General features: G+C 43.9%; 3 protein-coding genes across 5 annotated transcripts; 2 read left to right on the top strand and 1 right to left on the bottom strand.

Annotated features, from left to right (window-relative positions):
* Positions 1 to 388: 388 nt before the first annotated feature.
* On the top strand, positions 389 to 10,261 carry LOC124688630 (vacuolar sorting protein 18-like). The gene is made up of 24 exons (XM_047222287.1): positions 389 to 505; positions 659 to 954; positions 1,034 to 1,246; positions 1,329 to 1,468; positions 1,573 to 1,668; positions 2,078 to 2,145; positions 2,261 to 2,362; positions 3,080 to 3,218; positions 3,329 to 3,469; positions 3,547 to 3,666; positions 3,843 to 3,899; positions 3,981 to 4,040; positions 4,377 to 4,484; positions 4,623 to 4,783; positions 5,276 to 5,354; positions 5,972 to 6,034; positions 6,170 to 6,303; positions 7,725 to 7,830; positions 8,140 to 8,328; positions 8,446 to 8,673; positions 8,844 to 8,999; positions 9,304 to 9,465; positions 9,579 to 9,695; positions 9,771 to 10,261. Exons 2-24 carry the CDS (start codon positions 795 to 797, stop codon positions 9,945 to 9,947), a joined length of 2,976 nt encoding a protein of 991 aa, XP_047078243.1. The 5' UTR covers positions 389 to 505; positions 659 to 794; the 3' UTR covers positions 9,948 to 10,261.
* A 729-nt stretch (positions 10,262 to 10,990) lies between these two features.
* Positions 10,991 to 12,669, top strand: LOC124683004 (sugar transport protein MST5). The gene is made up of 2 exons (XM_047217593.1): positions 10,991 to 11,141; positions 11,242 to 12,669. The coding sequence occupies exons 1-2, from the start codon at positions 11,009 to 11,011 to the stop codon at positions 12,648 to 12,650; spliced, it is 1,542 nt and encodes a 513-aa protein (XP_047073549.1). The 5' UTR covers positions 10,991 to 11,008; the 3' UTR covers positions 12,651 to 12,669.
* Positions 12,670 to 21,117: 8,448 nt separating this feature from the next.
* LOC124688604 (diacylglycerol kinase 1-like) lies at positions 21,118 to 27,350 on the bottom strand. Of its 3 annotated transcripts, XM_047222276.1 has the most exons (14): positions 27,126 to 27,350; positions 25,292 to 25,527; positions 25,088 to 25,210; positions 24,869 to 24,997; positions 24,369 to 24,454; positions 23,758 to 23,881; positions 23,594 to 23,642; positions 23,306 to 23,388; positions 23,119 to 23,186; positions 22,417 to 22,494; positions 22,086 to 22,173; positions 21,893 to 22,009; positions 21,366 to 21,729; positions 21,118 to 21,334 (listed from the first exon to the last, which is right to left on the bottom strand). In XM_047222276.1, the coding sequence occupies exons 2-13, from the start codon at positions 25,511 to 25,513 to the stop codon at positions 21,385 to 21,387; spliced, it is 1,512 nt and encodes a 503-aa protein (XP_047078232.1). In that variant the 5' UTR covers positions 25,514 to 25,527; positions 27,126 to 27,350; the 3' UTR covers positions 21,118 to 21,334; positions 21,366 to 21,384. The 3 variants fall into 3 exon arrangements, with proteins under 3 accessions (XP_047078232.1, XP_047078221.1, XP_047078226.1); XM_047222265.1 differs by having other exon boundaries at positions 21,118 to 21,729; XM_047222270.1 differs by having other exon boundaries at positions 21,118 to 21,729; positions 25,292 to 25,514.
* Positions 27,351 to 27,698: the final 348 nt, after the last annotated feature.

The raw sequence follows: 27,698 nt of genomic DNA, 5'->3' as shown, positions 1-27,698 counted from the left end.
TTCACAGGTAATCGTGAATCAAGTTGGCTCAAAGATTTTACCAAAGAACCAAGGCGAGCCCTAAATGCAAGTTGTTACATTGTTGGCAACTACTCGTAGTGCAAATACATGATCAGCCTCGGTTTTTTACTCATGGAGCAGCTAGCGGAACAAAACCTGGAAACAAGAAAAAACCATACCAGCAACCGAAACTCGCACCTGAATTCTGAAACTGTGCGGTGTCCGGCTCTTTCTTCTCCCGTTTTTTTTTTTTTGTAAGGACGTTGGCTCTTTCTTCTCCCGTGTGCCAAAAAAACAGGTCCGGTCCAACGGGCTGAACCGGACCCCGTCCCGGCGCCTCCTCCGCCAAAGCCGTCGCTCTGTGGCCGGCTCCAGATCCGGTCATCTACACCGCCGCCGTCCGCCCCGCGCCCCTCAGCTCGTCGGGACAAACCTCCAACGCCGCCCACCTCCTCCTTCCCAACCTCCAAGCCCTGGTCCTCTTCCGCCCCGCCAATCCTCCGCGGTGAGCTCGCCAAGCACGCTGTCTCCGAGGGGATAGTTACTGAGTTCTTGCTGTGATTCGATTGATTCTAGGATATAATCTCTGATACGTCAATGAGTTGTTGGTAGTTTCAGACTCCTGATCCCCCCACGCCCTGTTCCGTTTCTGCATTAGGTTCAGAATCAGTTAGGCTGGACGGCGGGAGAAGTTGCCGGCGAGACGACAGCGCGCAGTCACGCACGGAATTATCCTCCGAATTGAAAGTTTAGACCTTTCCCCGCCTCCGATCAAGCTCACCGGCCAAGCCGCCATGGACGCCGGGCAGCTCTTCTCCGTCGACCCGCTCGAGCGCCAGGCCGCGAGGGGCCATGGCGCCGTCACCTCCATGGCGGCCGGCAGCGACGTCATCGTCCTCGGCACTTCCCGGGGCTGGCTCGTCCGCCACGATTTCTCCTTCGAGGACGCCCAGGGCGAGTCCCATCCCTCCCCACTGTACTCCACTCTGCATGCCCGTTTTTGTTCAGCTAATTAACACCACCCCTCCTCCAGATCTCGACCTCGGGCTCGGCCGCTCCGGCGAGCACTCGGTGCACCGGGTGTTCCTGGACCCAGGGGGCAAGCACTGCGTCGTCACGGTGATCCACCCAGGAGGCGCCGAAACCTACTACCACCACGCCAGGTGGCCGCGCCCCAAGCCACTGCCCCGCCTCCGCGGCCTCCTCGTCAATGCTGTCGCCTGGAATCGCCAATCCATCACAGAAGGTTTTTTTTCCAACTATATCCTGATCCCCTCCGCTGTTTCGCTCTTCTTGACTGGTTAGCCTCTGCGATTTCGGTGCTGCAGCCTCAACCAAGGAGATAATCCTGGGGACCGAAACTGGGCAGCTCTTTGAGATGGCCGTGGATGAGGCCGACAAGAAGGAGAAGTATGTCAAGCTGCTTTTCGAGCTCACCGAGCTGCACGAGGGCATCAAAGACCTGCAGGTTTGAATTCTTGCTACCAGTACCAGGGCCACGGTTCAATGCATAATTTTGTGTTGATGGGCTTTTTTGTTGGAGTGGGTGTTATCGAGTAATTTGTTGCGCAGATGGAGACAACTGTGGTTGGGAATGCCACAAGGTACTATGTGATGGCTGTCACGCCCACACGGCTTTACTCATTCACCGGCATTGGTTCGCTAGAAGTAAGTAACATTTCTCTATTTTTTTTATCTGTTGCATCTTTCAGTATTTTATCGAGATTGATTGCATTTGTGAAAAAACAACAACTTACTGTTAGACCTGGGAATTCGACAGTATCATTGATATTGCCGCTTACATCGAGTAACATGATTCAGTGCATCGAAAATGCTACACATTATACTCAGCCGTTTGAAATCAGTATATCTTCCTTCTAGACTAGATAGATGTAGGTGATTGTAACGTGCACTTGGAATGTCCTTTCTTTCTGTGAGCAGCTTCAGATACTACACGTTTTCTGCAGATGATTTTGTGTATGTTCTGCTCTTTTAGTTTCAGTTTTTAAGAGATGCAAGATGTGTGTATATGCTCATTTCTTATGATATCGTCTGTAATAACAACCTTGCTTCACAGACTGTTTTTGCTAGCTATGCCGACCGTGCCATTCACTTCATGGAGCTACCAGGAGAAATTCCTAATAGGTAAGTGTAGTATGGTTTATACGAGTGTTATAGCAAAGTGCCTGCTATTTGTGCTCTATTATTGTGCGTAGGGGTTTTCTGTTTGTAACATATGTTTGCATTGCATGGCATCCAGTGAACTACATTTCTTCATCAAGCAAAGAAGGGCTAAACATTTTGGATGGCTTTCTGGAGCTGGAATTTATTACGGCGAACTGAATTTTGGAGCTCAACACAGGTGTAGTGTGTAACTTAATTTCATCCTGTAATTTACTAATTTGTAAAAGGAATTAGATCATGGTTTTCTCTAAACCAGATTTCACCTAGCAATAAATTTCTCCTAATACACGCATTTGTCGTTACTGACCTAAACTTGTTATAAGTTTAATCATTGAACTTATGGCGAATGAGGAAAATCATCTACTGATGCATTCCCGAATGTAAGCTGGTGTCTAGACAGGCCACAAAGAATTGAGATGATTAAATTCTTATAGGGGTTACGTTCAAAATTAGCTTTGTACCCATTTGTTGTGATAAGAATTAATGATCAATGTTTTACCTTCATAACTTGAAACTGTGAAAACTCATGAGATACTCTTTTGAAATATACTCCTTAGTACATGAGCCTAATGATTGTCTCTGTTACTTTAAGCCTATGTACTTGAAATTTCATAGTTTTTAGCTGTCTGGTTGAATGTGTAAGGTTCTTTCTTTTATGGCAAACTCACAGATAGCATCGAACCAGCTTAGTCGCAACACACAGTGAGCCTAATGTTAAGAAAGTACAAGTGTCTATAAAACTTTTATTAAGCCTATGGTTTCTCAAAAGAAATAGACTACGGTGCTACTTTAGTTTTTCTTGCTATAATATTTTCGCCACTGCTTTCTTCTTGAATTAATATTGGGAAACTCAATTGAGAGCACTTTATTTATCTACTATTTGTTAGTTCTGCAGTTCTACTAGCGGAGATGAGAATTTTGTGGAAAACAAGGGTTTCTTTGACTATTCAAAACTCGGAGATTCCAGCATGAAACCAGCGTCATTTGCATTGTCTGAGTTCCATTTTCTGCTCTTGATTGGAGACAAAATTAAGGTAAGATGCTGCAAAAAATAGCTTTGCATATTTTATCTGTGATTTACTTTGCATTCATGCATAATTTCTCTTTTCCCAAGTATCAATTGCACATAACTTGTATTTCTTAGGTTGTGAACAGAATCAGTCAGAAAATTGTGGAGGAGATTGTAGTTGATAATACAGCTGAATCTTCAAAAGGAATCATTGGGCTCTGTAGTGATGCATCAACTGGAGTTTTCTATGCATTTGATGACAGTTCTATATTCCAGGTATGGAATTCTGATGCTTGCTTTTGAGTCATGTATTAATGCTTCTAGGATGGTGGTGCTAATTATGTTTGCTATAGGTTTCTACGTCTGATGAGGGTCGTGATATGTGGCAAGTATACTTGGATATGAAGACATACGCTGTTGCGCTGTCCCATTGCCGTAATGCTTTTCAGAGGGACCAAGTTTATCTGGTGCAGGTAATGTTTTATTCTTTGAGATTAATGTGAAGTAATGCTCATACATCTCGATGCATGTGAACATGTTTGCAGAATAGTCACATGTGATTTTTTGTGCTCCTGCATCGCGATAAGCTGGATCTTGTCTTGCAATGATCAATGACTTCTGTTCTTGTATAAAACCTTTTTGTTTGCAGGCTGATGCTGCATTTGCTGCAAAAGAATATTACATAGCAGCTTCGTTCTATGCTAAGGTGAAACCCGTAGTGTGTTCCTTAGTAGTTTTTCTTTCTATTTTGTTGTCCTGTTCATTGACATCATGTTGTTTGGTTCAGATGAATTATATCCTATCATTTGAGGAGATCAGTTTAAAATTTATATCTGTCGGTGAGCAGGTAATTTGTTCAAAACTTTCTGATATTTTTACAAGTTTTTAGAAGCCATCTTTCTAGAATATACTCCTACTGAGTCAATGGGTATTGTTGAAAACTTCTCTGTGATCTATTTCTTGTTGATGTATTCATTTATCCTCATCTTTGTCACATCCATGTGAAATATAGAAGGTTCAGTACGTCTTGGATTCATCTTGAGATCTATTTCTTGTTGTGCATTTACTTAGGCGAAGCTTTCGTTGTTCTGTGTTGTGCTATTTCATAGGATTTATGCTGTTATAACATTTTCTATGTGACTCTTGATTTATATCTGCAATCATGGACTTGTCTACTCGACAGGATGCTCTCAGGACTTTCTTACTGCGAAGGCTCGATAACCTCACAAAAAATGATAAGATGCAGATAACGATGATCTCGACTTGGGCTACTGAGCTGTACTTAGACAAGGTACCTACTGCCCACGATTCCATTTTGCAGCACTCTATAATAATGTACTTCAATTGCTTTGCAATTGAAATAGTGCTTCAATGGCTGTGTAACTGCATTTGTGGGGCTTACTCGGTATATTTTGCGTAATATTTGTAGATTAATCGTCTCCTGTTGGAAGATGACACAGGCACCACTACAAATACAGTAACAGATTCCCACAGCTCAGCATATCGTTCAGTAGTAAATGAATTCCGTGCGTTTCTCAGTGATAGCAAAGACGTATTAGATGAAGCAACAACTATGATACTATTGGAAAGGTATGTCTATTATTGTTGTGCATTGCATGTCAGTTGGATTCTTAGTTTGTTCCCATTCTGATAGTCATATATACACAATCATGCAGGTACGCAACATATGTAAAGTAATTGAGACTACATTTATGTTGTATACTTGTGATGAGCTAAAATATGAACGTGAAGCATCGATCGAAACTTGCGATTAAGTAATAAGACCCAGACAAACCTGAGATGATTGGAAAGCTAATCATTGTCTTGTTATAACCCCCAGACTCTGTGTATAGCCGTAGTATTATGGATTGAGAAGTATATCTTCGTAGCTATAACATATCTATTTTTAGGATTTTAGCAGGGAGAATGCTGAGGTGCCTGTAGAACAGAAGCACACTATTTTCATAGCCTTCTTTTGTACTTGTAATGAACAAGATGTACTGTGTTTTCTCTGTTCCAATGCATTACTGGTTCCATGCATGAGCTTGGGTCCTCTGATTAATCTGTTTAAATTGTTGGCAGTTACGGCAGAGTGGATGAACTGGTATATTTTGCTGGTTTGAAGGAGCAGTATGAAATTGTGGTTCATCATTACATTCAGGTCAAGCACTTATTAACTTAAGAAAGCTAGTCTTAACACAATATCTTTTGTTTCATGTTTTAGTGAAGGTAGACCCACTAATAACACGTGCCATGACCTCTTTAGGCCTAGTCGAGGTCAGAAAGCAGTTGGGCAAGCTGCATAACCCGTCTAACTATTTTTTAGAAGCATGTTCCTGTAACATATGTACTGGTATGGGCTCAGGCCAGTCCAGACTAGCTTGGGCTGTATCTGAGCTGGGACAGTCTCATGTTCCCGCTATAGATATGTAGCATCAAATTCACTTATCTCTCCTTTTCTTGAATACCTTTATTTTTTCAATAAATTCGCATATGTGTAAAAATAATAAATGGAGCAGTTATTCAGCGTAATACATCGATCTATAAATATGTCCAAATTTTCTTCCTTTATGCTTGTCTCAATACACGTCCTTTATCAAGTATCACTGCATACTTTATTACACATATTTTTTTGAACCCATTGCTTCACTTCAATATACTCTTCAAAAATCATAAATCGACACACAGTTTATATATGTTATATGGACCATTCTTCTTACAAACCCATTGACCTTGGCTGAGGTACTGGTGCTAATGTTTTGCTGCTTGCTTGTTCAGCAAGGAGAAGCAAGGAAAGCCTTGGAAGTGCTTCAACGACCTAATGTTACAGTAGACCTTGTGGTACTTTTCTACAACTCAGAAAATTGTTATTCTGCTTACCATACAAAACTTACCTTTATTTACTTACATTGGTTATTAAGCAGCTAAACTTCTTAAGTGTATAAAAATGTCCACCTAAAACTTGTTTTCTTGCAGTATAAATTCGCCCCAGATTTGATCATGTTAGATGCCTATGAGACAGTCGAATCATGGATGATTGCAAGAAGCAAGTTGAATCCAGGGAAGCTTATACCTGCAATGATGCGTTATGTGAGCGAACCACATGCCAAGTATGATACGCAAACAACTTATTATCTCTTCTGTTATCTTGAGTACTACTCTATAAACGAGTCTTCATGTACAACAACAACAACATCAAAGCCTTTCTCCCAAGCAAGTTGCAGTAGGCTAGATATGAACCCAACAAAACATAAGGAAACCAAAACAAGGAGAGGGAGAAAAAAACAAATAAACTAAGATTCCGGCACATGGATCGCTGATTTCCATGCAGTCATATCAAGAGCCAAATCTTTAGGGACATTCCAGTCCCTCAAGTCTCTTTTTACCGCTTCTGCCCATGTCAACTTTGGTGGTCCTCTGCCCCTCGTATTTTCCAGTGATGCGTTATGTGAGTGAACCACATTCCCATTGCCAAGTATGATACACAAACAGCTTATTATCTATTCTGTTCTCTTATTATACTACTATAAACGAGTCTTCGTGTAACAAAATTTCTACTAGCTTACTTCTAACTTCTAAGAGCCTATACTCTCAGTGCAGTGTAAGTTACATCTTGGTAAAAAGATTGGCTTCGGCCTCCAAACACTCGTTTGGAAGCTTGGTTTCAGCCCAGCTCCAATCTGTCTTTTCCTTAATACACCTGGAAAAAAGAATTCTGCTGGGTTGGCTGCCGCCCGCTCTCCACTTTTCATGCTTACGTGCTGCAACTGCCTGACTACTGCACGCTACGAAGGCAAAGCTGGCAGCACCGCACGAGGAGGTCGGCGACGGCAGACACACATTCTTCTCCTGGCTGCTCCGCCACCGCTGGTAACCGCGTGAGAAGGTGGTGCTTGCCTCTCCCGGGCATGATGAAGGCGACTTTGGCAGCTGCACGTTCTTCTCCCACTTGGCGTCCCATTCATTTCCTGTGATGCGCCATCTCATGCCTGCTCGTTGACCCATCTGGTCCTCAGTTCTTGTTTACTTGATGCTTCGCAGATCCAGTTTCTTATGTTATATTAATTATAAGAACCTGCAGGATGAAGAACCAATCAGTGTGAAGTACAAGAGATTGCCAATTCTGTTCTATTAGTCGTATGTGATAACCTCTGAACTACCTTGGTATCCAAATAAGTTTACAATCAGAAAAAATACCATTATATTCAATTGTTTTGGGATTTTTAGTAAAATACCATTGTTATGTGTTTCCAAGGGTATGCATATCATGTGTCCCAAACAGGGTCTAAAGGTTTTAGCATTTCAGGGAAACTATGAATGTTACAATAAACAATACGTTGAAATGTTAAATTCAAGTCTGTAGCCATATTGGAATTTCATCCCATTTGAGATGGAGAAACTTTGAATCAAACTATTAGAAAGTGTTCTAGTGGGTATTATTCTCTGCTCTGGAGCAACATGTACTCCTGAGCAGCTAACTTTTCTGTTCTTTAGATGATTTGTGAACTGAACATGTTAGCAACTCTTGCAGGAATGAAACACATGAAGTCATTAAATACTTGGAATTTTGTGTCAAAGATTTGAACAATGAGGATCCTGGAGTGCACAATTTGTTGCTCTCATTGTATTCCAAGAAGGTATATTTTCTTGCCATAATGCATATTTTGCTGTTCATGTGTGCTATATGCCAAGAAGGTACATTATGTTGCCATTATTTCAAAATAGAAAGAAATGCAGACTAATTTTACATTGGCAATAGGCATTGACTTTATGCCCATGCATAATAGCAGCATCACTTACTATCGCATTGCAGTCATGTCATTATTCACCTTTCCCCTGTTCCTTTACCATGTTGTAACATGTGTGTACCATAAGTCAATATTTGTCGCACATGCGAACTGATGAAAGGTATGTTGTTTTTAATACGTTGGTCTTTTCATCTGTAGGAGGATGAATCCCAGCTTTTGCAATTTCTCGACACTAAGTTCGGTAGTGGACAAGCAAATGGCCCCGAGTTCTTTTATGAACCCCAGTATGCTCTGCGTCTATGTCTCCAAGAGAAGAGAATGCGTGCTTGTGTTCGTATTTACAGCATGATGTCCATGCACGAGGAAGCTGTGGCACTTGCTTTGAGGGTAAACTTCACTATATATTATCTGAGAAGCATCTGCTGTCCTTTACATATTGATGCTTATTTTGTTCTCATTTCCTGAGGTTCTCCTTATTGCTGTACTTTGTTTGGTCCTCACTAGGTGGACTTAGAGCTTGCAAAGGCAGAAGCAGACAAAGTTGAAGATGATGAAGAGCTTAGGAAAAAGCTGTGGCTTAAGGTTGCAAAGCATGTCATCGAGCAAGAGAAAGGAGTCAAGAGAGAGAACATAAAGAAAGCTATAGAGTTCCTATCAGAGACTAACAACTTGCTGAAGATTGAGGATATCTTGCCATTTTTCCCAGACTTTGTATTGATTGACGACTTTAAAGTAAGATATATGAATCTGATCTATGCATATATAGAATGACCTTCTAATGTTCATTTTGTTCTTGAAGGCTCATGATTCCACGTCGTTCCTAGCTCTTAGTTAGTGTTCCACGTATCAGTCATGTTAGTTCCATGTTCTTGGCAATAACAATGAAAACATGATTCGAGCAGGAGGAGATCTGCAAATCTCTCAAGGACTATAACAGCCAGATTGAGCAACTGAAGCAGGAGATGGATGATGCTACGCGTGGAGCAGACAACATAAGGAGTGATATCGGTGCCCTTGCTCAGAGATATACTGTGATTGATCGTGAGGAGGAATGTGGGGTAAGAGAATGGTGCCATGAGATCACTGGTATATCAGATTTGCTTGGCTTGTGTGCCTGTTGCAGTTTTTTACATGAGAGTTAATTAGTTTCCCATCCTTTGCATACTGGGCATGTGGTAAGCGATGTTTGAGAAAAAAGATGACCCAAAGTATAGGCTGACATCTGTTTTGTTAATACAGAGCCTCCTCAAGTGCATACACATTTTTTCCTCTCAGTGCAGACGGTTCACCGTCGTATGATTTATGTACTTAATATCTTCTGCGCTGAATCATGGTGCTTATTATTTGTCATATACTTAACAGGTATGCCGGCGCAAAATATTGACTGTGGGAGGATTGCACCAGGTAGGAAGAAGTTATACATCTGTTGGACACATGGCCCCTTTCTATGTGTTTCCCTGTGGACACGCCTTCCATGCGAATTGTTTGATTGGCCATGTAACTCGCTGCACTAGCCAAGTTCAAGTAAGTCTCTCTGCGGAGGTTCAATCGTTTGTCCCATTTCTCAATAATAGACTAGACTTGAGTTCATTATTGTGTGTACATGTGGGCTAAGGTTGAGTTTGTCTTTCTTGTAGGCTGAGAGGATACTGAACCTTCAGAAGCAGCTTAGCTTAATGGACGGGAAAGCAGCCAAAGACAATGGCGGGATTGGAAACGGTGAACCTATTATGAGTACAACACCAGTTGATAAGGTTTGGCGATATTTTAACTCAGAATATATTTCACTCTGCAGTCCTTATGCCTGATGTCATCATAATTGTTAACAGCTGAGGTCGCAGTTGGACGATGCTGTAGCAAGCGAGTGCCCCTTCTGCGGCGATCTGATGATCAAGGAGATCTCGATGCCTTTCATTCTCCCTGAAGAGTCGGCCGAAAAGGCTTCATGGGAAATCAAACCTCAACCGGCGGCTCAGAAGATTCTTCCGATGACCATGTCTATATGATACCATGGACGTCTGTACCTGGTGTTGACGACCTAGTCCTAGATTTTTTGGTGGATTTGGTTGTGACAGTTGTGCAGCCTGTGTACTTATTCAGTGTTCCTCACCAGAGGTGTTTTTCTCCTTACAGCTTTTGTTCATAAAAACTTGAGTTACTGGGCCCTTGTACAGTGCAGGACCTCATTCTGTAATTCTACCAGCTAGTTTCTGCGAAGATGTATTTCCCCGCAGTTGTGCTAATAAAGCACGACGGTTGTATTGTATAGTTGTACAAGAAATATTTTGATTCAGTTGTGAAAACTGGCAAATCATCTGTAGCTGCATCTGAAGTAGTGAACGTTTATACTCCCTTCGTTCCAAAATAAGTTTCGCAGATTTGTCTGGATTTACATGTATCTAGACGCAAATCTAGACAAATCTGCAACTTATTTTCGAACAGAGGAAGGGGAAGACGCTCTTGTAGTTTCTGTGGTATATTGGAGTAACTGAGTTTACAATCTCTGAATAATGTTCATCTCCTTTTTTTGAGGGATGAAGAATTGACTGAAGAAGTTGTGTAGCATGGTAGTATCTGCACGCATGATACATTCGGGGTTTCGTGCGGCATCCGTAGGAGGATCTTGCGTTCCAAACAGGGCCTTGGACACTGGCAACGGAACAATGCTTCATCAGCATTGTTTACACATGCAAACTGCAATGGAAGTTTGCATTCGACTGTTGCAAATCCGTTGCAACGGACACTGCTTCTCAGTTAAGAGGAGCAAGAAAGAAGAAAAGACTAATTATGGATTGAAAAGGCCGAGACCGGTCTCAAGCAAACGGAAGAACAATGGTGCTCTAATATTAGATTAGAAGCATGCTTCATTGCAGGACGTGATCATAAATAGCTAGCTTGCATTCTCGTCCATGAGTGTATCCATTGGACAAGGTTTGCCACTCTAGGTGCTATAAAGACAACAATAGCCTCCTCCTAAACTTGGCTACGTACGTCCCCTCCAATCCTTCTTCATCCTCGAACCTTTTCCACCCGTCGGTCGCTGTTGTCTGTCGCCGGTCCCGCAGCCATGGCGGGCGGCGTGGTGATAAGCTCCTCCGGGGGCAAGGTCTACCCTGGGCACATGACGGCCTTCGTCTTCTTCTCCTGCCTCGTTGCCTCCTCCGGCGGGCTCATCTTCGGCTACGACATCGGCATCTCCGGTATGCCTTGAGACGTACAGTAGGAAATGGAAAGAAATTGATTGATGATCATGGGTCAAGTAACTAACGAGAGTGAAATATATAATTTGCGTGGGTGAAGGTGGCGTGACGTCCATGGACTCATTCTTGAGCGAGTTCTTCCCATCGGTGTACGCCCAGTCGCAGGCGAACAAGGACACGAACCAGTACTGCAAGTTCAACAGCCAGCTGCTGACGCTCTTCACGTCGTCGCTGTACCTGGCGGCGCTTGCGACGTCCTTCGTGGCCGCCTCCGTCACGCGCATCTTCGGCCGCAAGTGGTCCATGTTCTGCGGCGGCATCACCTTCCTCGCCGGCTCTGCCCTCAACGGCGCCGCCACGAACCTGATGATGCTCATCATGGGCCGCCTCCTCCTCGGCGTCGGGGTCGGCTTCGCCAACCAGTCCGTCCCGCTCTACCTCTCCGAAATGGCCCCTGCCAACCTCCGCGGCATGCTTAACATCGGCTTCCAGCTCATGACCACCATCGGCATCCTCTCCGCGAACCTCATTAACTACGCCACCGTCAGCATCGAGGGCGGCTGGGGCTGGCGCATCGGCCTCGGCCTCGCCGGCGTCCCGGCCCTCATCATCACAGTAGGCGCGCTCGCCCTTCCCGACACCCCCAACTCCCTCATCGCCCGGGGATACAACGCCGAGGCCAAGAAGGTGCTGATCAAGGTCCGGGGCACCTCCGACGTGAACGACGAGTACGACGACATGGTGGCCGCCAGCGAGGAGGCCAATGCCATCAAGCACCCTTGGCGGAATATCCTGGAGCCAAAGTACCGGCCCCAGCTCACCATCGCCGTGCTCATCCCATGCTTCCAGCAGCTCACGGGGATCAACGTCATCATGTTCTACGCGCCCGTGCTGTTCCTCACCATCGGCTTCGGCGGGGACGCGTCCCTCATGTCCGCCGTCATCACGGGCCTCGTCAACATGTTTGCCACCATCATCTCCATCATGTGCGTCGACCGCCTCGGTCGCCGCGTCCTGTTCCTGCAGGGCGGCACGCAGATGTTCGTGTCCCAGGTGGTGGTGGGCACCCTCATCGCGCTCCAGTTCGGCACCACGGGCGTCGGCGAGATGTCCAGGTCCTACGCCCTGCTGCTCGTCGTCTTCATCTGCCTCTACGTCGCCGGCTTCGCCTGGTCGTGGGGTCCCCTGGGGTGGCTCGTGCCCAGCGAGGTGTTCTCGCTGGAGATCAGGTCTGCGGGGCAGAGCATAGCCGTGTGCGTCAACATGACGCTCACCTTCATCATCGGCCAGGCGTTCCTCACCATGCTCTGCCACCTCAAGTTCGGCCTCTTCTACTTCTTCGCGGCGTGGATGGTTATCATGACCACATTCATCGCACTCTTCCTGCCGGAGACCAAGGGGGTGCCAATCGACGAGATGAGCCTCATCTGGAGCAGACACTGGTTCTGGAAAAAGTACGTCCCCGCCGGACACGAAGGCGGCAGCAACCGCAGAATGCACGGCGTCTAGCTTAGCTGCTCGTGCGTGTCCGCCAGATGTAGTTAGCTGCAGACTCAGTCAGAAGATAATGTTTGGCAGACATCGGAGGTCGCAGAATTTTCTTTACCTTTGGATTTATTTCAGGAATTTTAATTAGGACAGATTTTTTTAGAAATTAATTAAGCCCTGCAGATGTAGAGGTTAATTTTCGGTTAGACATTTCAAAGATTCAATTTAGTGGTTTCCTGTTGCAAATAAAATTGTCTTATTTATACTCGATACTACGCATTTCCAGAAAAAGACTTTAACCGTAAATTTGGTCAATAAAATAGAAGATATACTAACTCAGGAATTATAAGGCCCATGTGCCAATTCGCTAAAACCAAGAAACTATACTTACATGGCTCACCTCATTAATTATTGCATGCACCAACAATTTCACATGCATAAGAGAAGAGAGAGAAAAATGAGAACAATGCAGTGGGGAGAGAGAACAATTAATGAGAGGCCATATGATATTTAGCAGTTAAAAAAAGCTCATAGGCCTTAGGACATGTACAATGATAGAGAAGACAAACTTTCTCTTAGCAGTCCAGGCCATCTAGAGAAAATACTAAATATAAACGGTGCAATGCATTATCTCTTATTTTTATCAAATCTCTCAATGTAATCATCGGATCTCAACTTATAAATGAAAAAGGAAAGATATTTCATCCCTTTGTTCCTGTGCTTTGTATATGAAGTACTTCTATTTTGTTTGAAATACTTACTTATCTGCGCGCTTCTGATGGAAGTAGCCCCGAGCATACGACCCAACTCGTGGAGGAGTCATAACGCTCGGTTAATGCTATAAATTTACTGATGAATACATAATGTTCTGCACAGTAGTGCTACTATTGTAACTTGTAGGTTTTTGTATGCAACTTTGTAAAGCCTTTGATTGAAGAATGAATTGATACACTACCATCACGCGAAGCTGTTTCCTTAGCCTGATGCTTTGCTGACATGTCAGTTAGCATGCAAGTGGGTCATAATTATCAAAGGTATACCTGCTAGGCAGAATCAGCTACTCAAGCCTTTGCATATGGGTAAAGGGTGCATAGAATAAGTATATAAGTTGTGCATGACACAGCCCTCGAGTATATGGTGTATTAAAGGAAATATAAGCTTATAAAGTTATAATGGAGGAAAATTTAGCTTTATTGATAGAGCGTAGCTACATTGTAGGCCAAGTAGCCTTATTGTAAGATGATGGAAGAAAAATCCTTAGCGGAGAACCGTTAAAGCTGTGCGACATTCCATGGGTTGGAATACTGACTCCTCTCTTGACATTCTTAAGTCGATAGGCTCCACTAGGTATTACCTGAGATAACAAAGGGTCCTTCCAGGGGGGGCTCAAGCTTTACATGGCCTTCGTGCTTGAGGCACGGAACAAGGTCTCCTTTAGAGAAAGATATGGGCCGTAGTTGACAGTTGTGATAGTTCCGTAGACCCTGCTCGTATATAGAGTTGCGGGCAAGAGCAACATATCGAGCTTCATCGAGGACATCGACATCATCTTCGAGTGCAGTTGATGATGTGTCCTCATTGTAGGCAGCGACACGAGGTACATTAAAGCGTACCTCAGATGGAAGCACAACCTCAACACAGTGAACCATGAAAAAAGGTGTAAAGGTCGTCGATCTATCAGGGGTCATATGTAAACTACACAAGACTGAGGGCAATTCTTCAGGCCAAGCACCTGTTGCACGCTCGAGGGGCCGCTGAAGTATTCTCGTTAGGCCGCTGCAAACGAGGCCATTTGCTTTTTCAACATGACCATTGGTCCAAGGATGTGCTACCGATGCATGGCTAACTAGGATCCTCAACTCCTTGCAATAACCTTGAAACTCCTTTGAAGTAAAGTTAGAGCCATTATCGGTGATGGTGATGATGCTGTGGGGAACGCTAAATCTCAAGACTATTGACTTGATGAAAGTTTACGGCCGCAGTCGCAACTTGATTGGTAACAACCATGATTTCTATCCACTTTCTGAACTTGTCGACCGCGATAAACAAGTAGACCTGAACTACACGGGAGGATTTTTCCAACTTACCGACCATGTCGAGTCTCCATTGAGCGAAAGGCCATGCAAGGTATATTGTATTTAACTCTGCAACAGGTGCATGAGGTTTAGTTGCAAAACGCTTGCAAGCGTCGCACTTACTGACAAGGTCCTTGGCATCCTGCGTTGTTGTAGGCTAGTAAAACCCAGCGCCCTAAGAGCATTGGCCACAAGCGCTCGACTGCTAGCATGGTGACCACAGATGCCCTCATGGATGTCGAGCACGATACTCCTATCATCATCGGGTGCAATACACCTTTGTAGGATGCTAGATATTGCTACGTTTGTAGAGTTCATCATTAATAACTTGATAGGTAGTGGAACGATGAATGATGTGCCATGCCTCTTTTGGAAGTTGGAACCCCTGGAAGCTCATGTCATATGAGATTCGCGAGGTACGGGTTTGTTCACATTGGTTCAATCAGTTATAGTTTTGCTGGACCTTCTCAATGTCTTGCTCGCCTACTAATGTAGATGTCTCGGGCACAACCCCCAAGTGTGTTATCGGTTGCTGAGTTGATGCTGAAGGCTTCACCTTGATGGAGTGCTCTTGAATTTGCTCGAGGAAGACCCCTGCTGGGATGGGTGCTCGAGTAGATCCGATGTTGGCCAATGTGTCAGCCTCTTCATTGCTAGCACGGTCTACAATGGAAGACTATTCTGCATAAGCTGCTGTTGCTGGGCTCCATGATTCACCGATGGTGGAGGGAGGTGCATTGTATGCGATTGCCCCATGCACGGAGGGTGACCTTGATTGACGGCATGTTCCTGCATGTTGCTGTAGGTTTCGTGGAGCCTTTTGAAGTGGCGACAGTCCTTGCGTAGATGGTTTGACCTTTTACCACTGTCATCCATGTAGAAGTGAATGGTGCATGGTCTTGCTAATATCTGGGACGCCGAAGGTCCTTCATCCTGGATTCGTTGTGGCTGAAAATCACGCCTAGTCTTCGCTAGCCTCCTCCGTCACGATTGTTTCCATTACAGTAGCTGTTGCTATGATTATCGTCATCTCATCTCGTCATCTCGTCTCTCAGAGAAACCAGCAACGACCAACTCGGGGTGGTCGATTCTGTCATAGTTGCGATTCCTACGTTTCCTTCTGCTGTCGCTATTGCGGTCGAACCTCCTTCCTTCCATGTCATCATCCGAACATCCTCGGTTGTGCACAACATCTTCTCCATCACCCCATTGGTTGAGCAATGGATTTAGGCTTTTTTCCAACCCAGTTCTTCTGTGAGTTCTTTACTGCGTACTTCATTGTTTAAAGCCTCGATTGCTCTCTCTTCCGAGATGTCTTCGGCTGAGTTCTTCAAATTAATCAACCTATGAATATATGAGCGTATAGGCTCATTATGCCTTTGAGTGCATGATCACAACTCCTCGATGGACGATGGACGTTTGTAAGTGGCCTGAAAGTTGCGAATGAAGATGTGTTTTAACTCATCCCAGTTGTGGACTGATCCTGCGGGGAGGCTTTCGAGTCATGCGCGGGCGGAAACCCTAAGATGCAGCTGTAGAGACTGCATGGTTATGTCTCTGTGCCTCCACTGCACCAGACCACCGTCAAATGATCGGTCAACCAAGTCTTTGGTTCTTCGGATCCATCATACTTACGATGATCGGTGGAGAGCTTAAATCCTTTGGGCATCGGTTTTTAATGAATACAACGATTAAAAAAGCTCGCACCGCACACCTTCTCGTCATCACAAGAATCTCTAGACTCAAGGTTGGCACGTTATACACGATCTCTATCAATCTTACGTTCCGCGATACCGTTACGGGCATCGTGGTTTCGTTGTCTTTGATCTGGAGAATCCCGTCGCGGGCTACGATGGTGACGTGGACATCAATTTACCCTTTGGAGAATGGTTAGCTAGCCGTGGTTCGACTGCCTTTTCTTTTTGGTGGTTTGCCTCCGGCAGAAGCGTGGCCGTTGCCATGTTTAAACCAAAGAGAGCTGCCTGATGAGCACTTGCACATGGATCATTTTCTAGAGGTTGTGTGGAGAGTAGGTACGTGGCGGCCGCAATCATGCCACCTTGCGGTATATTGGCCACTATGTCACCCAACTCATCTACCGTGAAGGCTAAAGTAAGATCTTTAGACATTAATTGTTGGTCATCTTTGCCAACACGGGGCAATCGAGATCCTTGTTTCTGGGCGCCTCCTCCTCCAGTGGCGATCTTGAAGAACAAATGGAAGATAGTTTTGCACGCCGCTGACTAGATTCGTCGGCGGCCTTCTTTCGAGCATCGAGTGCCTTCCTTTCTTCTTCCATATTTTTCTTTTCAATTAATAACTTCTTATGCTCATCTTCCATCCCGACTTGTCGACCTGCAAGGAGGCAATGATAAGAAATCAACTCGTCTTTTGGTTTCAGCTCCCGTGAGGGGTTTCTCACCTCTAATGGTCCCCATGTCCCTCTTCCAAGCCAAAGGAGGAAGAACATGGTTGGTTCGAGCAGTGACTATGTCATTAATTTTTCATTGAGAGGAGCCTTCCCGTGCCCTTGGCCATTTCTCAACAAGGGTTTCGGTAGCGATGACTACCACACACTGGAAGTGTGCTAGGCGAGTGCTCTGACTACCACCATTGTTGCGGGTGGCGAGACAACTCTCACGACTCCTCGTAAGATAGTATGGACGCATGACATGATGAGCGTCATAGGTGAAGCAATACACTGTTGTTGGTGTAGAGGTCGATATAGATGTTGAGTGCGGGGTCAGCGTTGAGTCAATCTCGCTGCAAGAGCCAACAGAAGATGTAGTTGTAGATTCCGAAGTGGCTGATGGTGATGTCGACTCCGTATGAACCAAGAAGATTGGATCCATGAGGAGGCTATAGCCCACCAAATTGAAGTGAAAGCGGAAACTTCCGAAAGTCATCTCTTCTCCCTCGTGAAAGGAGGCAAAGGCCGATCGCACGGCCGACGGGTGTATTCTGTAAGCCATAGATCCATATCAGATCGATTCTCCGAAAACCGACGAGTTGAAGATTCATGGGATAGAAACTGCAAAGACATATATACATCACGCAGACTTCCCACAGATGGCTCCAATTAACGTCGGGGTAACCACGGTAATGCCCATACGTGATGGACTTGAGTTTTGGGGAATAAGCATGATGATGGTATCGACGGTGTACAAGCACATGAAACAGGGACAAATCAAATTTTACCCAGCTTCAGGCCTCCGAAGGAGAAACCCTACATGTTGCTTGTTGCTTGTATTGATGATGAGATCACATAAATCGACAAGATTGGCTATGGCGAGGTTTATCTAGCGTGGCTAGGGTTTGGTGTTTCGTAGGGTGTGTGTAATGTCTTGCATAGATCCGCTCGAGAGGCCCCTCCTGGACTTCATAAAGGAGGCATGTCTCAGGTACTACATTATCCGAGTCGTGGACAGATTAAGAATTGATTTTTCCTTGATTGATACACCATGCTCCTGGGCTTCGAGTGCTTTATAGCAGCTATCTTCTCTTGGGCTTCAAGGATCATCATGTGAATTTTTCTTGGATCACACCATGTATGTTAGTATGAGGTATCCAATAAAGTATGCCTACATCACTCCCCTCTTCACCATCTCTTTGGCCAGCGATTGTTCTTGTTTTTGAGAATTCAACACTTTATTGATCAAATAATGTCAATATAAAGTTTGTTGTGGATAAACTCCGGGAACAAATCACGGAAGAAAACACTACCAAAGCTTTCACCTCTACGAGCTAAACAATGTGCTGCATTATTATGACGATGACTAACATGATGAAAAGTCACCAAAGACAAGGGCGCATCTAGGGTCTTGATGTCCTCAACCATCACTCCAGCTAGCGATCGATCATGGATTGGAGAAAGAATCCGTTGGATGATCGAGAGGCAATCCGACACCAAGATGAATATGTCCGAACCTTCTTCCTTTACGAGGGAAAATGCACTTCTAATAGCGAGTGCTTCAACAATTTCCAGCACCGTGACCTCATCAAGTAATTTGCTGCATGCGGTGAGAAATTTACCATTGTGGTCCCTGATCACGACGCGTGCCCCTATCCGGGAAGAAGAAGAGAACAAAGCTGCATCAACGTTAATGACAGCCGGCGGCGGAGACCAATATGTTGTTGAAGAAGAGGTCTCACGTCTATGGTCGGTAGGAGTCTTGAATAGATGCAACAAGATCAACTTGATATACACTTTTATTTGTTCCGCAAGGCTGCTTGGGTGCTTTCTTCTCTCCGCATTACGAATGCCATTGTGCGCCTCCCATATGTGCCACACCATAATAGCCAAAGTGACCGCTTCTCGGACATTTGATCTAGTCAGAAAGTTCAAAACCTAGGATTTTGGAGTTGAGAAGTGCTTGCTGAGAAGATGAACATGATACACTGTTGTAATTGCTCGCCAAACTTCAACCGCATAAGGGCAAAACACAATCGTTTGTATGGCACTCTCCTCTCTATTGCAAAACAAGCATGCATCGTACGCTGAGATGTTGCATCGTCGAAGTTGAGATTCACTAGAAAGAGAGTCATGTCCCAAACGCCAAAGAGTAATCTTCATTTTCCCCGGGGCTTTGATACTCCATAACCTCTTCCAAAGAGTCTCCTCAACAGTGGAGTCTATAGACAAACCACGTTTACTCAAGCTTTGCCGTGACACAAACTCCTCAGATCTCATCAAATTATATGCTGATTTTCTTTTTGAGGGAAAGCCTTCCTGGCAGATTATATTAATTTGGGTAATAGGGATACATCATTCGAAATGACATCAACTAAAAAATCAGGTCCAGCCGCTCTACTAGCTAACCTATCTGCCGCCATATTCGCCTCCATAGGGCAATGCTCGAAGATCACATCCACAAACTCCCGGCAAAATAAAGTGCAATCTCCAAAGATAGCTGCAGCTGGTCCATATGTGTTGCCGCCACTTTTCATAACTTCAATGACTTGTGAGCAGTCTGAGTGCACTATCAGCCTATTACATCCCATTACGCCCTGCAACAAAATTATAGGCTGATTTGATCGTGTACACACCGAGCTTGGCGATTGTTCATCTTGACACAGAGTTTTGAGTCGGTAAAATCCTCTTGATCGAAATAGGTGCGAGACCTCGATCCAGCCCGTGCATCCTCGCCACGTTAGACGTTTATGTGGGCCCTTCTCGGCAGCCACAAAATGTAGGTTATAAAATGGAAATAAAAGTAGACATCGGCAGGATAATTGAGTGCATTCCTATTAGTAAGGCTGTCAAGGGTTAATTTGTCACATAAAATCGATTTCTTGGCAAATAAGCATTTTGTCCGAGCCATTCTTGCCCAGCAAGTAGTAACCCACTACAGTTTTCTTGGCCTTTCAGATGGCTTCATTAGCCACCGCCGAGTTGTGAAGAAGCGATCTGATCAACGGCAAGGTCGGTGATGAGCCTGGGCTACCTGAGCAGGGTGTGCGTCAGGGTGGTGCAGGCCGCCGTGCGGGCAGAACAGCCGGCGTCGACCAAGCCGCCGACTATTCCTAGGCCGTCGCTGGCGGCGCCCGCTCCTCACCGTCGGGCGTGGTTCTCAGGAGGCACGGCTGAGATGCAGGCGACGGCGAAGACAGCGGCGGCAGAGAAGATGAGGAGAGCGGAGAAGGACGAGAGCGTGATGCATCTCATCTGCTGGGGACCAGATTAGAGGTTTAGTCTCATGTTGATGCTGTCCTTTGATTGTGATTTTGAGTGCAGAAATGTAGATGAAAAATCGTCTTCCTATCTCAGTTCGTGGAAGTATCACTAGTTCTTAGCAGCATATGTTATCCTAGATACTCATTTAGAGTCTCTTTGGTTCACATGATATCTGAAATGCAGGAATAGGGTAAATGTAGGAATAATTAGAAATAGGGAAAACATGGAATAATATATGTCATGATATGTTGAATCATGTATCGATTTATAATACAGTACATTGTCATCTGGTTGCGTTGCAGGAAGAGCATAATAACTTTTCTGAAGTATTGTGTATATGCCATAGTTTAATATAAACAAAGGAAATTTACATTAGGTTGCATGCAAAGTAGACCATAGAAAAACTTCCTATGAACTGAAATCATACTAACCAAACAGGATCTATAAGAAAAGTTCCTACGAAAGAGGTCCTTAATTTTTTTTGTTTCTATAGTGCACATAACTGGACAATTTAGTTCGCAACTGTAAGCTCGATCTTCACTGGGTGTTTCTTGAGATATTAAACGGGATGCATCTACGAGTTACCACATATAATCAGGCGATTTTTTTAAAAAAGGCCTCAATTTTGAACAATCGATTGCAGATAAATCAAAATGATTTACAACATTAAACTAGTATACAGGAAGTAGAAATGTTGCAGCATATACTATGTAGAGTTAAAAGAACAACTACCACAGAAATATTTAAAAGATCCAGCAACGCTAACTTTTCAATTAATAGAATGTAGAAAATGTACAGGGTTAACAAGGAAATGGACTTATAGAAAACATAGTAAAATTCTATGTGGAATAACTTGTGTATTTCTATCCAGAATCTGCTCTATACATTCCATACTTAATATCAAATTTTAAATTTAACAAAATTAGCTGCTCCGCACCTGCATCGCTTACTTGAAGTATTGTAAACTGTTACAGTATGATATTTAAGATCAAAATGGATATGCAGCTCAGCTGAGATGAGCAATGTCGATCTCATCAGGGAGCTTGAACGTATCCGCGGCCCCAAACTTCCTCCTGCCATCCTCCCACTCATCCTCGTCCCCAACACCATCCTTGTCTTCATCGCCATGGTCGTGGTGGTGGCTATCATGACCGAGCGACGACAACGGGTCACTGAAGCTCTTCGACTTGCAGGGCTCATTCGCTAGCATGGTCACCTGACCTAGGCAGGAGATCTCCACAACGATAGTGTCGTCGTCCTTTGGGAGGGGCTGCTTCCATGGCTCCCCATCGACCCTCATGAATGTGTGGTCCGCCGCACCTTTGTGGAACTCGAAGCGGATCCTGTGGGCCTGGTTTTGCAGGATATCAGCATGAGATAAAATGAAAGAAGAAAAGAGTTCTGAAGCAGAAAATTACACAGCAAATTATTGCGTCGCAACAGGCAATCATGTCTCATTTTCAGTTCTGAGATGCCAAAACGATGGTAGGAGGAGCGGAAGAAGCACTCTATACCTGTGCAAGGCGATGGCCGTGTCCATTAGGAGCCAGCAAAACCAGCCCATGCCAAGCATCACGAAACCCAACAACCTCAAGAAGACCATCATCAACGTAAGGCGCTGTGAATTCCCTCTACAGATTGTCACAGGAAATATGTGAATCATATCAACACGCATCAATTGACAGGGCATGTCGTATGGAAACTCACATCTTCTGCTCTTCTCGTGCCAGGTGTGCCCCATGGATTGAAACCTCCGGAAAAACTAGGCAGATTGAGACAGACGATCGACCGAATGCTGCGAGAGGTAGAGTAGCACAGATAAGCAATCTACTACCCAAGAAGATTACTAATGTTGTCATGATATTGGTAGAACCCAAATAGAATTTATTTAGTAAGGTAACGGAACAGAAGGAACAAAGTAAGCAAAAAATTCCACATACTTGTATGATATCATACTCTAAGCCCGTAGGTTTAAATTACAATGTACAAGAATAAAATAAAGTGTGATCCACTGAAACTGAAAGGCATCAAAGTTTACCTGTGATGAATTTGTAGTTCTTCCCAGTGGCCACCAGCTCTTTTCATAACCTTCACCTTTGCAAATTGAGGAATATTCCTGGAACAAAGCATTCTAGCTTATCAATAAAAGATAAAAAAGGACCAAACTGTAAAAATAATTAGCAATATCCCTTTGTAACCTAAAACTGTCCAGAATAAGCTGATGCCTAAATCTAATTAAACTAAAAAGTTTGGTACTTGGTAGTGATCTAGAAATTGGAGTTAACAGAAATGGATAAATTAGTCTTGATGTGGTCTTGTAAAGTACATTCTCTCCCCTTCCAGTTTATTCGCAGAGATCACTTGGAGTTCCGTGGTCTATCTTTATAAAAAACTCGAGGAACATCTTCTGGTCCAGATCAGATACACTCTGTCTTCACAAATGAAAGTAAATGACACTATAGGGATTTCTCAATTGAGTTTCATGGGCGAAATGGTCCACCCAAAAGGCTCTTCTGATCATAAAGTGGGACCATACTCATACTTGAACACTCTTATTTACGTGTAGGCTCTCTCAGCACAAAGATCTCTTGGCTTTGATGCCATATTGAGTTGCATGCCATAAAGAGTCTAAGATGATGAGGAAAGGTCAGCATACTTCAACATGTCCAAAACATTCAAAATAACAGGTACATATGCGATTAAGAAGATTATATAAATGCACGATAAATGAACAAACTACCTCGAAGACGGATGACTTAGAGATGCACAAAACCATCCTTGTTTAAGTCCAAGCTTAGCATATGCACCCTGTATAGATGATTGCATTGACAATTCCCAAGACTAAGCATTCCTTGAATGACACTAGCTGATGATTTGTCTAATCAACTGAGGGAAAGGAAATTATCTCCTAAGAATTAAAAAGACACCTGATTGGTCATCTGGTTTTTGAATTTCTCTGGATTTCTCTTCCTTTCAGAATGAAATGCATAAGACACTTCTGCATCCATCCCTGCAACATGTAAATCATGATCAACACGTATGACTTACCATTTTTTGCATTAATATATGCTTGAGGGTTCACTGAAGAAACTTTGGAATTTAGTATCAGAAGTGATAATCAGATAGGGCACTAAACAGCTGGGCTGTTGATGGTACATATTCCTCTGTGGTTCATGTCAGAAATTAATTAGGCAGATAAACATAGAAATCATTACCCATACTGAAGTAATTCCAAAATCCTCCGCGGAATGTGTGGTAACCTTCCTGGAGGGAAGAAGGAAAAACAACCAGAAAACATTGAATTAGATTTAGTAACCAGATGTCTTACTTTGATGCACATATCTAACAATAAGAAATACTTGCATAAAGGCATGCGTACCACATCGTGTGAGTCACCACTTGACACACGGTGGAACGCATGTAGTGAATGAGGCAACTCTAAGGGAGCAATGGGTTCACATGGACCTTCCTTTGGAGCTCGCATCCTCAAAAGTAGATGCCAACTGAAACATTAATGTGACCATTAGATTGCACAATTATGCATGCATAAGATGCAGATTACAGACATAAACAAATGAAGTGGCGATTCTTAAGTTACTTAAGAAACAAGAATCAGCTACTCCCTCCGATCCATAATAAGTGTCGGGGCTTTAGTTCAATTTAGTCCAAATTTGAACTAAAACCCCGACACTTATTATGGATCGGAGGGAGTACCTTATATAGATTACAGCAACCTCGAAAAAAATAGATTACAGTCCAAATTTGAACTAAAACCCCGACACTTATTATGGATCGGAGGGAGTAGCTTATATAGATTACAGCAACCTCGAAAAAAATAGATTATAGAAGCATGAGAAGAAATGAAATGAACCTTGAAGCATACTACATTATTGTTGGAAATGTTGACAGTTAAGCAGTTTTTTAATCCTCCAGGCAAGAAATACATAAATAAAATAATATGACTTATAAACATTACATTTCAGGCGGTACCTATCAATTTTAATCTCTTTTGCGTGTTTCACAAGCCCAAGGAACGATTTTACAGCCTCTTGGTCTGTAGAAGGATTTTTCTTTCCCTGAAATGTAGAATTCAGAATGAGTTATAATGCTTCCCTACATACAGAAGCAAGTGTAGACAAGTTCCTCACGGGAAACAAGCTTGGGGTGAAAGAAAGAGCTAAATCAGTCGGCGAATAGCATTAGCATCCAAGCGGCTAGAAACAAAGGGGATCAAAGAACTTTTACATCCACCGTACGTAACTTAGACGACAGAAAACAATAAAACACAACAATGGTATCACGCTATGCACAGCACTAGCTCAGGCATCAGAAGAGTGTAGCCGAGTCACCTTCTTTCTGCCACCTTTCATCAGGGAGAATAGGTAAACATGGCTTTTATCTTTTCTTTTTGTCGTAAAACTTGAAGCACACAAAATCATGAATGGAATATGTTTTACATGCATAATGTGCACAATAAGTTGACCACCTACCCATCCAAATGAAAATGGAAGGTTGTTTCCAGTTCCCAGAGGTACGGTAGCAACTGGAGGGGGGTGGGAAAGCTTAAGATCGCTCACTACCCCAAGCAGCCAACTTGCTGTACCATCGCCGCCTGCAACCTATCCAAATTTATTCAGTCAACACATGAAACAGCAGGCCTAGAAAGGCATCATCTTAGCATGATATATCTTGAAGATGTCATCACTCACAATTAATCTCATCGTCCTCCAAATTTGAACAGCGAGAATGTCCCCCTCAATCTTGAGCCTTTCAACGTTGACATACAAACGGCGCAAAACCTTATCCGGAGCCTCTTCTGACAGATCAATAACCTGAAGAACAACATAATGGCTCTGACAACAATTCCAGAACTCAAAATGCTACTAGGATCTTCAGAGAGCCAGACAAAGTACCTGGGCTTCATTGAGAAGCTCACGGTATGTGGTGATCAAGCTACTTCCAAGTTGGCCACCAGATTTCGAGTTGATGAACACTAATACAGGACATTGTGGAGCATGATCAACAAGCACCTGTTGGGCATCTGGTTTTAAAATGTAATCTGGAATACGGTACTCCTCCAAAGGCCCACACGGCTTAGAAGAAGAATCTCTAGGGGTGTCTATCTCCTCTTCCATTCTGCAAAACAGGTCTACACATTTAAATGGTTTAGTTCAACTCAGCAGACTACAATGTAAATATATAGTAGGATTTCTTGCATTTATCGTCAAGCAAATAACGAATCAAACAAATTCACCCAAAAGAATAGTAACGAATTTCAGGGTACATAGACCACAAGGGCGTGGAAAGGGGAATTGAGTTCAGTCCTAGGTAGGGCCTTAGATTAACCACAGTCATGAGATTTATGATTTATCTCCCCGAAGCAATATATTTCAAATATTTATTAAGAATTAGCAATCCAATATATTATTAATATAAGAAAACATGAGTCTAAGAGATCTAGAGCATTTTGACCTTCCATCTTTCTAATTGTAAAGCTAAAATGAAAAAATCGTAATTATCATGTAATGTAAGGTTAGAATTCTAACATGTAAGAATGCTGATATCTAGAGCAGACATTTTTTTTTCTGTAAATGCTGATACCTTTGTAGATAACAATCGATTCTCCAAAATGCAAGCCTAAGGATACTAAACTATTTCCAATTTGTCTTGTACCCTTACAAATAAAAAATTAGCTTCCGTTCAATCATTTGATAAATCAATTAAATACAGCCTTAACATGTGTATCAGAAAGAAGCTGTGGGGTAGACTCAGGGACATTCAACTATCTGGGGACCCGGACAGGTTGGTGTGGCGGTGGACGACGGATGGACAGTATTCAGCTGGATCCTGCTATGACACCCTTTTCCAGGGGTCAATCATCTCAGGGTCTTGGAAGCTCAACTGGAAATCCTGGGCGCCACCTAGGGTGAAGTTCTTTATCTGGTTGGCCTGTCTTGACAGGTGCTGGACGGGTGAGAGGTTGGCACGACGGGGGCTGCCGCATGCGCCGAGATGCCCGTTATGTGATCAATCTGCTGAAACCATGAGGCACCTCCTTACAGGATGTTCCTTCTCTAGGACGGTGTGGTTTGAGGTTCTGTCGTGGATCCGATCCACCTCAGGCCCACCCACGGCTGAGGGTGACTTCGCGGAGTGGTGGTCGCTTGTGGTGCGGACTACCCCTCGCCAGCTGCGCAAGGGCACTTCGTCGGTTATCATGCTCACGGCATGGTGGATTTGGAAGCATCGGAACGCGGCGGTCTTCGACAATGCGCGGCCTTCGGTGACATCCTTGTTCAACGACATTGCTGCTGACGCGCGGCTTTGGGCGGACGCGGGAGCCCGGGGTGTGCGCCAGTTACTCCCCTAGTCTAGGGTTTTTTCCTTTTTCTTGGGTCGAGTTGTACGGCGTGGTGTGTCCGTCCTCGGACTTGTACATAAACTCTTCTTTATCTATCAATGCATCGAAACGCAAGGCTTTTGCGTTTTCGCGAAAAAAGAAAGAAGCCAAAAAAAAAAATGTCGCCACTTGTCGGTTCACCCGATTAAGCTGCGTAATCAAGACCAGAATTTACAGAAAGAAAAGAAAATCAAAAACACGGATGCAACAATTCCCGCGGTGTCATCACAAAACGGCTACCAAGATGAGATCCTCATCTTCAACGTGCTCAAGGTACAGGGAATCGAATCAAGAAATCTAGATAAGAGTAATTTTAGCGCGCGCGCGCCAGGCGTCGGGCTGTTTACCTGTGATCCCAAGGTTTGGCCTGTACGGGATCCGCGCGTCCGAGAAAAGGAGTGTGTGGCTGATCCGAAGCTCCGATTTGGAGGGGTATTAATGGGTGGAGGAAGAGGATGGTGGCGGGAGCGAGGGAGAGGAAGAGGGAGAGGGAGAGGGAGGAGGAAAGAGAGGCGCTTCCATTCGCTGCCCGGTTCACCTGCTTCTCAATCGTCTTGGGCCTTCATGATTGCGCAAGTCTGCATTGCTCCCACAGAAAAAGTCAGCACTGAGTTTTTTCTTTCTTAAATCCGTTATTTTATATATCCATGGGCAAAAACTAGTTAGACTTCGTTTGACTTGGCGGTGGATTACCAAAATCTCGTTCGATGCTTTTGCATATTTTCATGTTTGTTTGACCTGCTTTCGTGTACTTTTCTTGCTAATTTTAGACAATGAATTATAAAATAACGAAATTTTAGTAAGAGTTATGCTATGGCAAGTGTTTCACCATGTTTAAATCCCAATAAAGCATTATATTGTATGATAATGCATGATACTTCGAAAAGTGATTTTGACTCCCGAGTTCCAGTGGTCTTGCC

Source organism: Lolium rigidum, chromosome 1 (genome assembly GCF_022539505.1).
Source record: "Lolium rigidum isolate FL_2022 chromosome 1, APGP_CSIRO_Lrig_0.1, whole genome shotgun sequence".
Classification (NCBI taxonomy): Eukaryota; Viridiplantae; Streptophyta; class Magnoliopsida; order Poales; family Poaceae; genus Lolium; species Lolium rigidum.
The sequence above is the reverse complement of the archived record's forward strand: the minus strand, read 5'-3'. Positions and strand labels throughout refer to the sequence as shown.

Coding starts and splice junctions, on each gene's coding strand:
- LOC124688630 (XM_047222287.1), top strand. CDS start 795: ATGGACGCCGGGCAGCTCTTCTCCGTCGACCCGCTCGAGCGCCAGGCC. Junction 6,304..7,724: donor GTGAGCGAACCACATGCCAA/GTATGATACGCA, acceptor CAACTCTTGCAG/GAATGAAACACATGAAGTCA. Junction 9,696..9,770: donor GTACAACACCAGTTGATAAG/GTTTGGCGATAT, acceptor AATTGTTAACAG/CTGAGGTCGCAGTTGGACGA.
- LOC124683004 (XM_047217593.1), top strand. CDS start 11,009: ATGGCGGGCGGCGTGGTGATAAGCTCCTCCGGGGGCAAGGTCTACCCT. Junction 11,142..11,241: donor CTACGACATCGGCATCTCCG/GTATGCCTTGAG, acceptor GCGTGGGTGAAG/GTGGCGTGACGTCCATGGAC.
- LOC124688604 (XM_047222265.1), bottom strand. CDS start 25,513: ATGGAAGAGGAGATAGACACCCCTAGAGATTCTTCTTCTAAGCCGTGT. Junction 25,211..25,291: donor AGCTTCTCAATGAAGCCCAG/GTACTTTGTCTG, acceptor GTTGTTCTTCAG/GTTATTGATCTGTCAGAAGA. Junction 23,882..24,368: donor AAAGAGATTAAAATTGATAG/GTACCGCCTGAA, acceptor TTAATGTTTCAG/TTGGCATCTACTTTTGAGGA.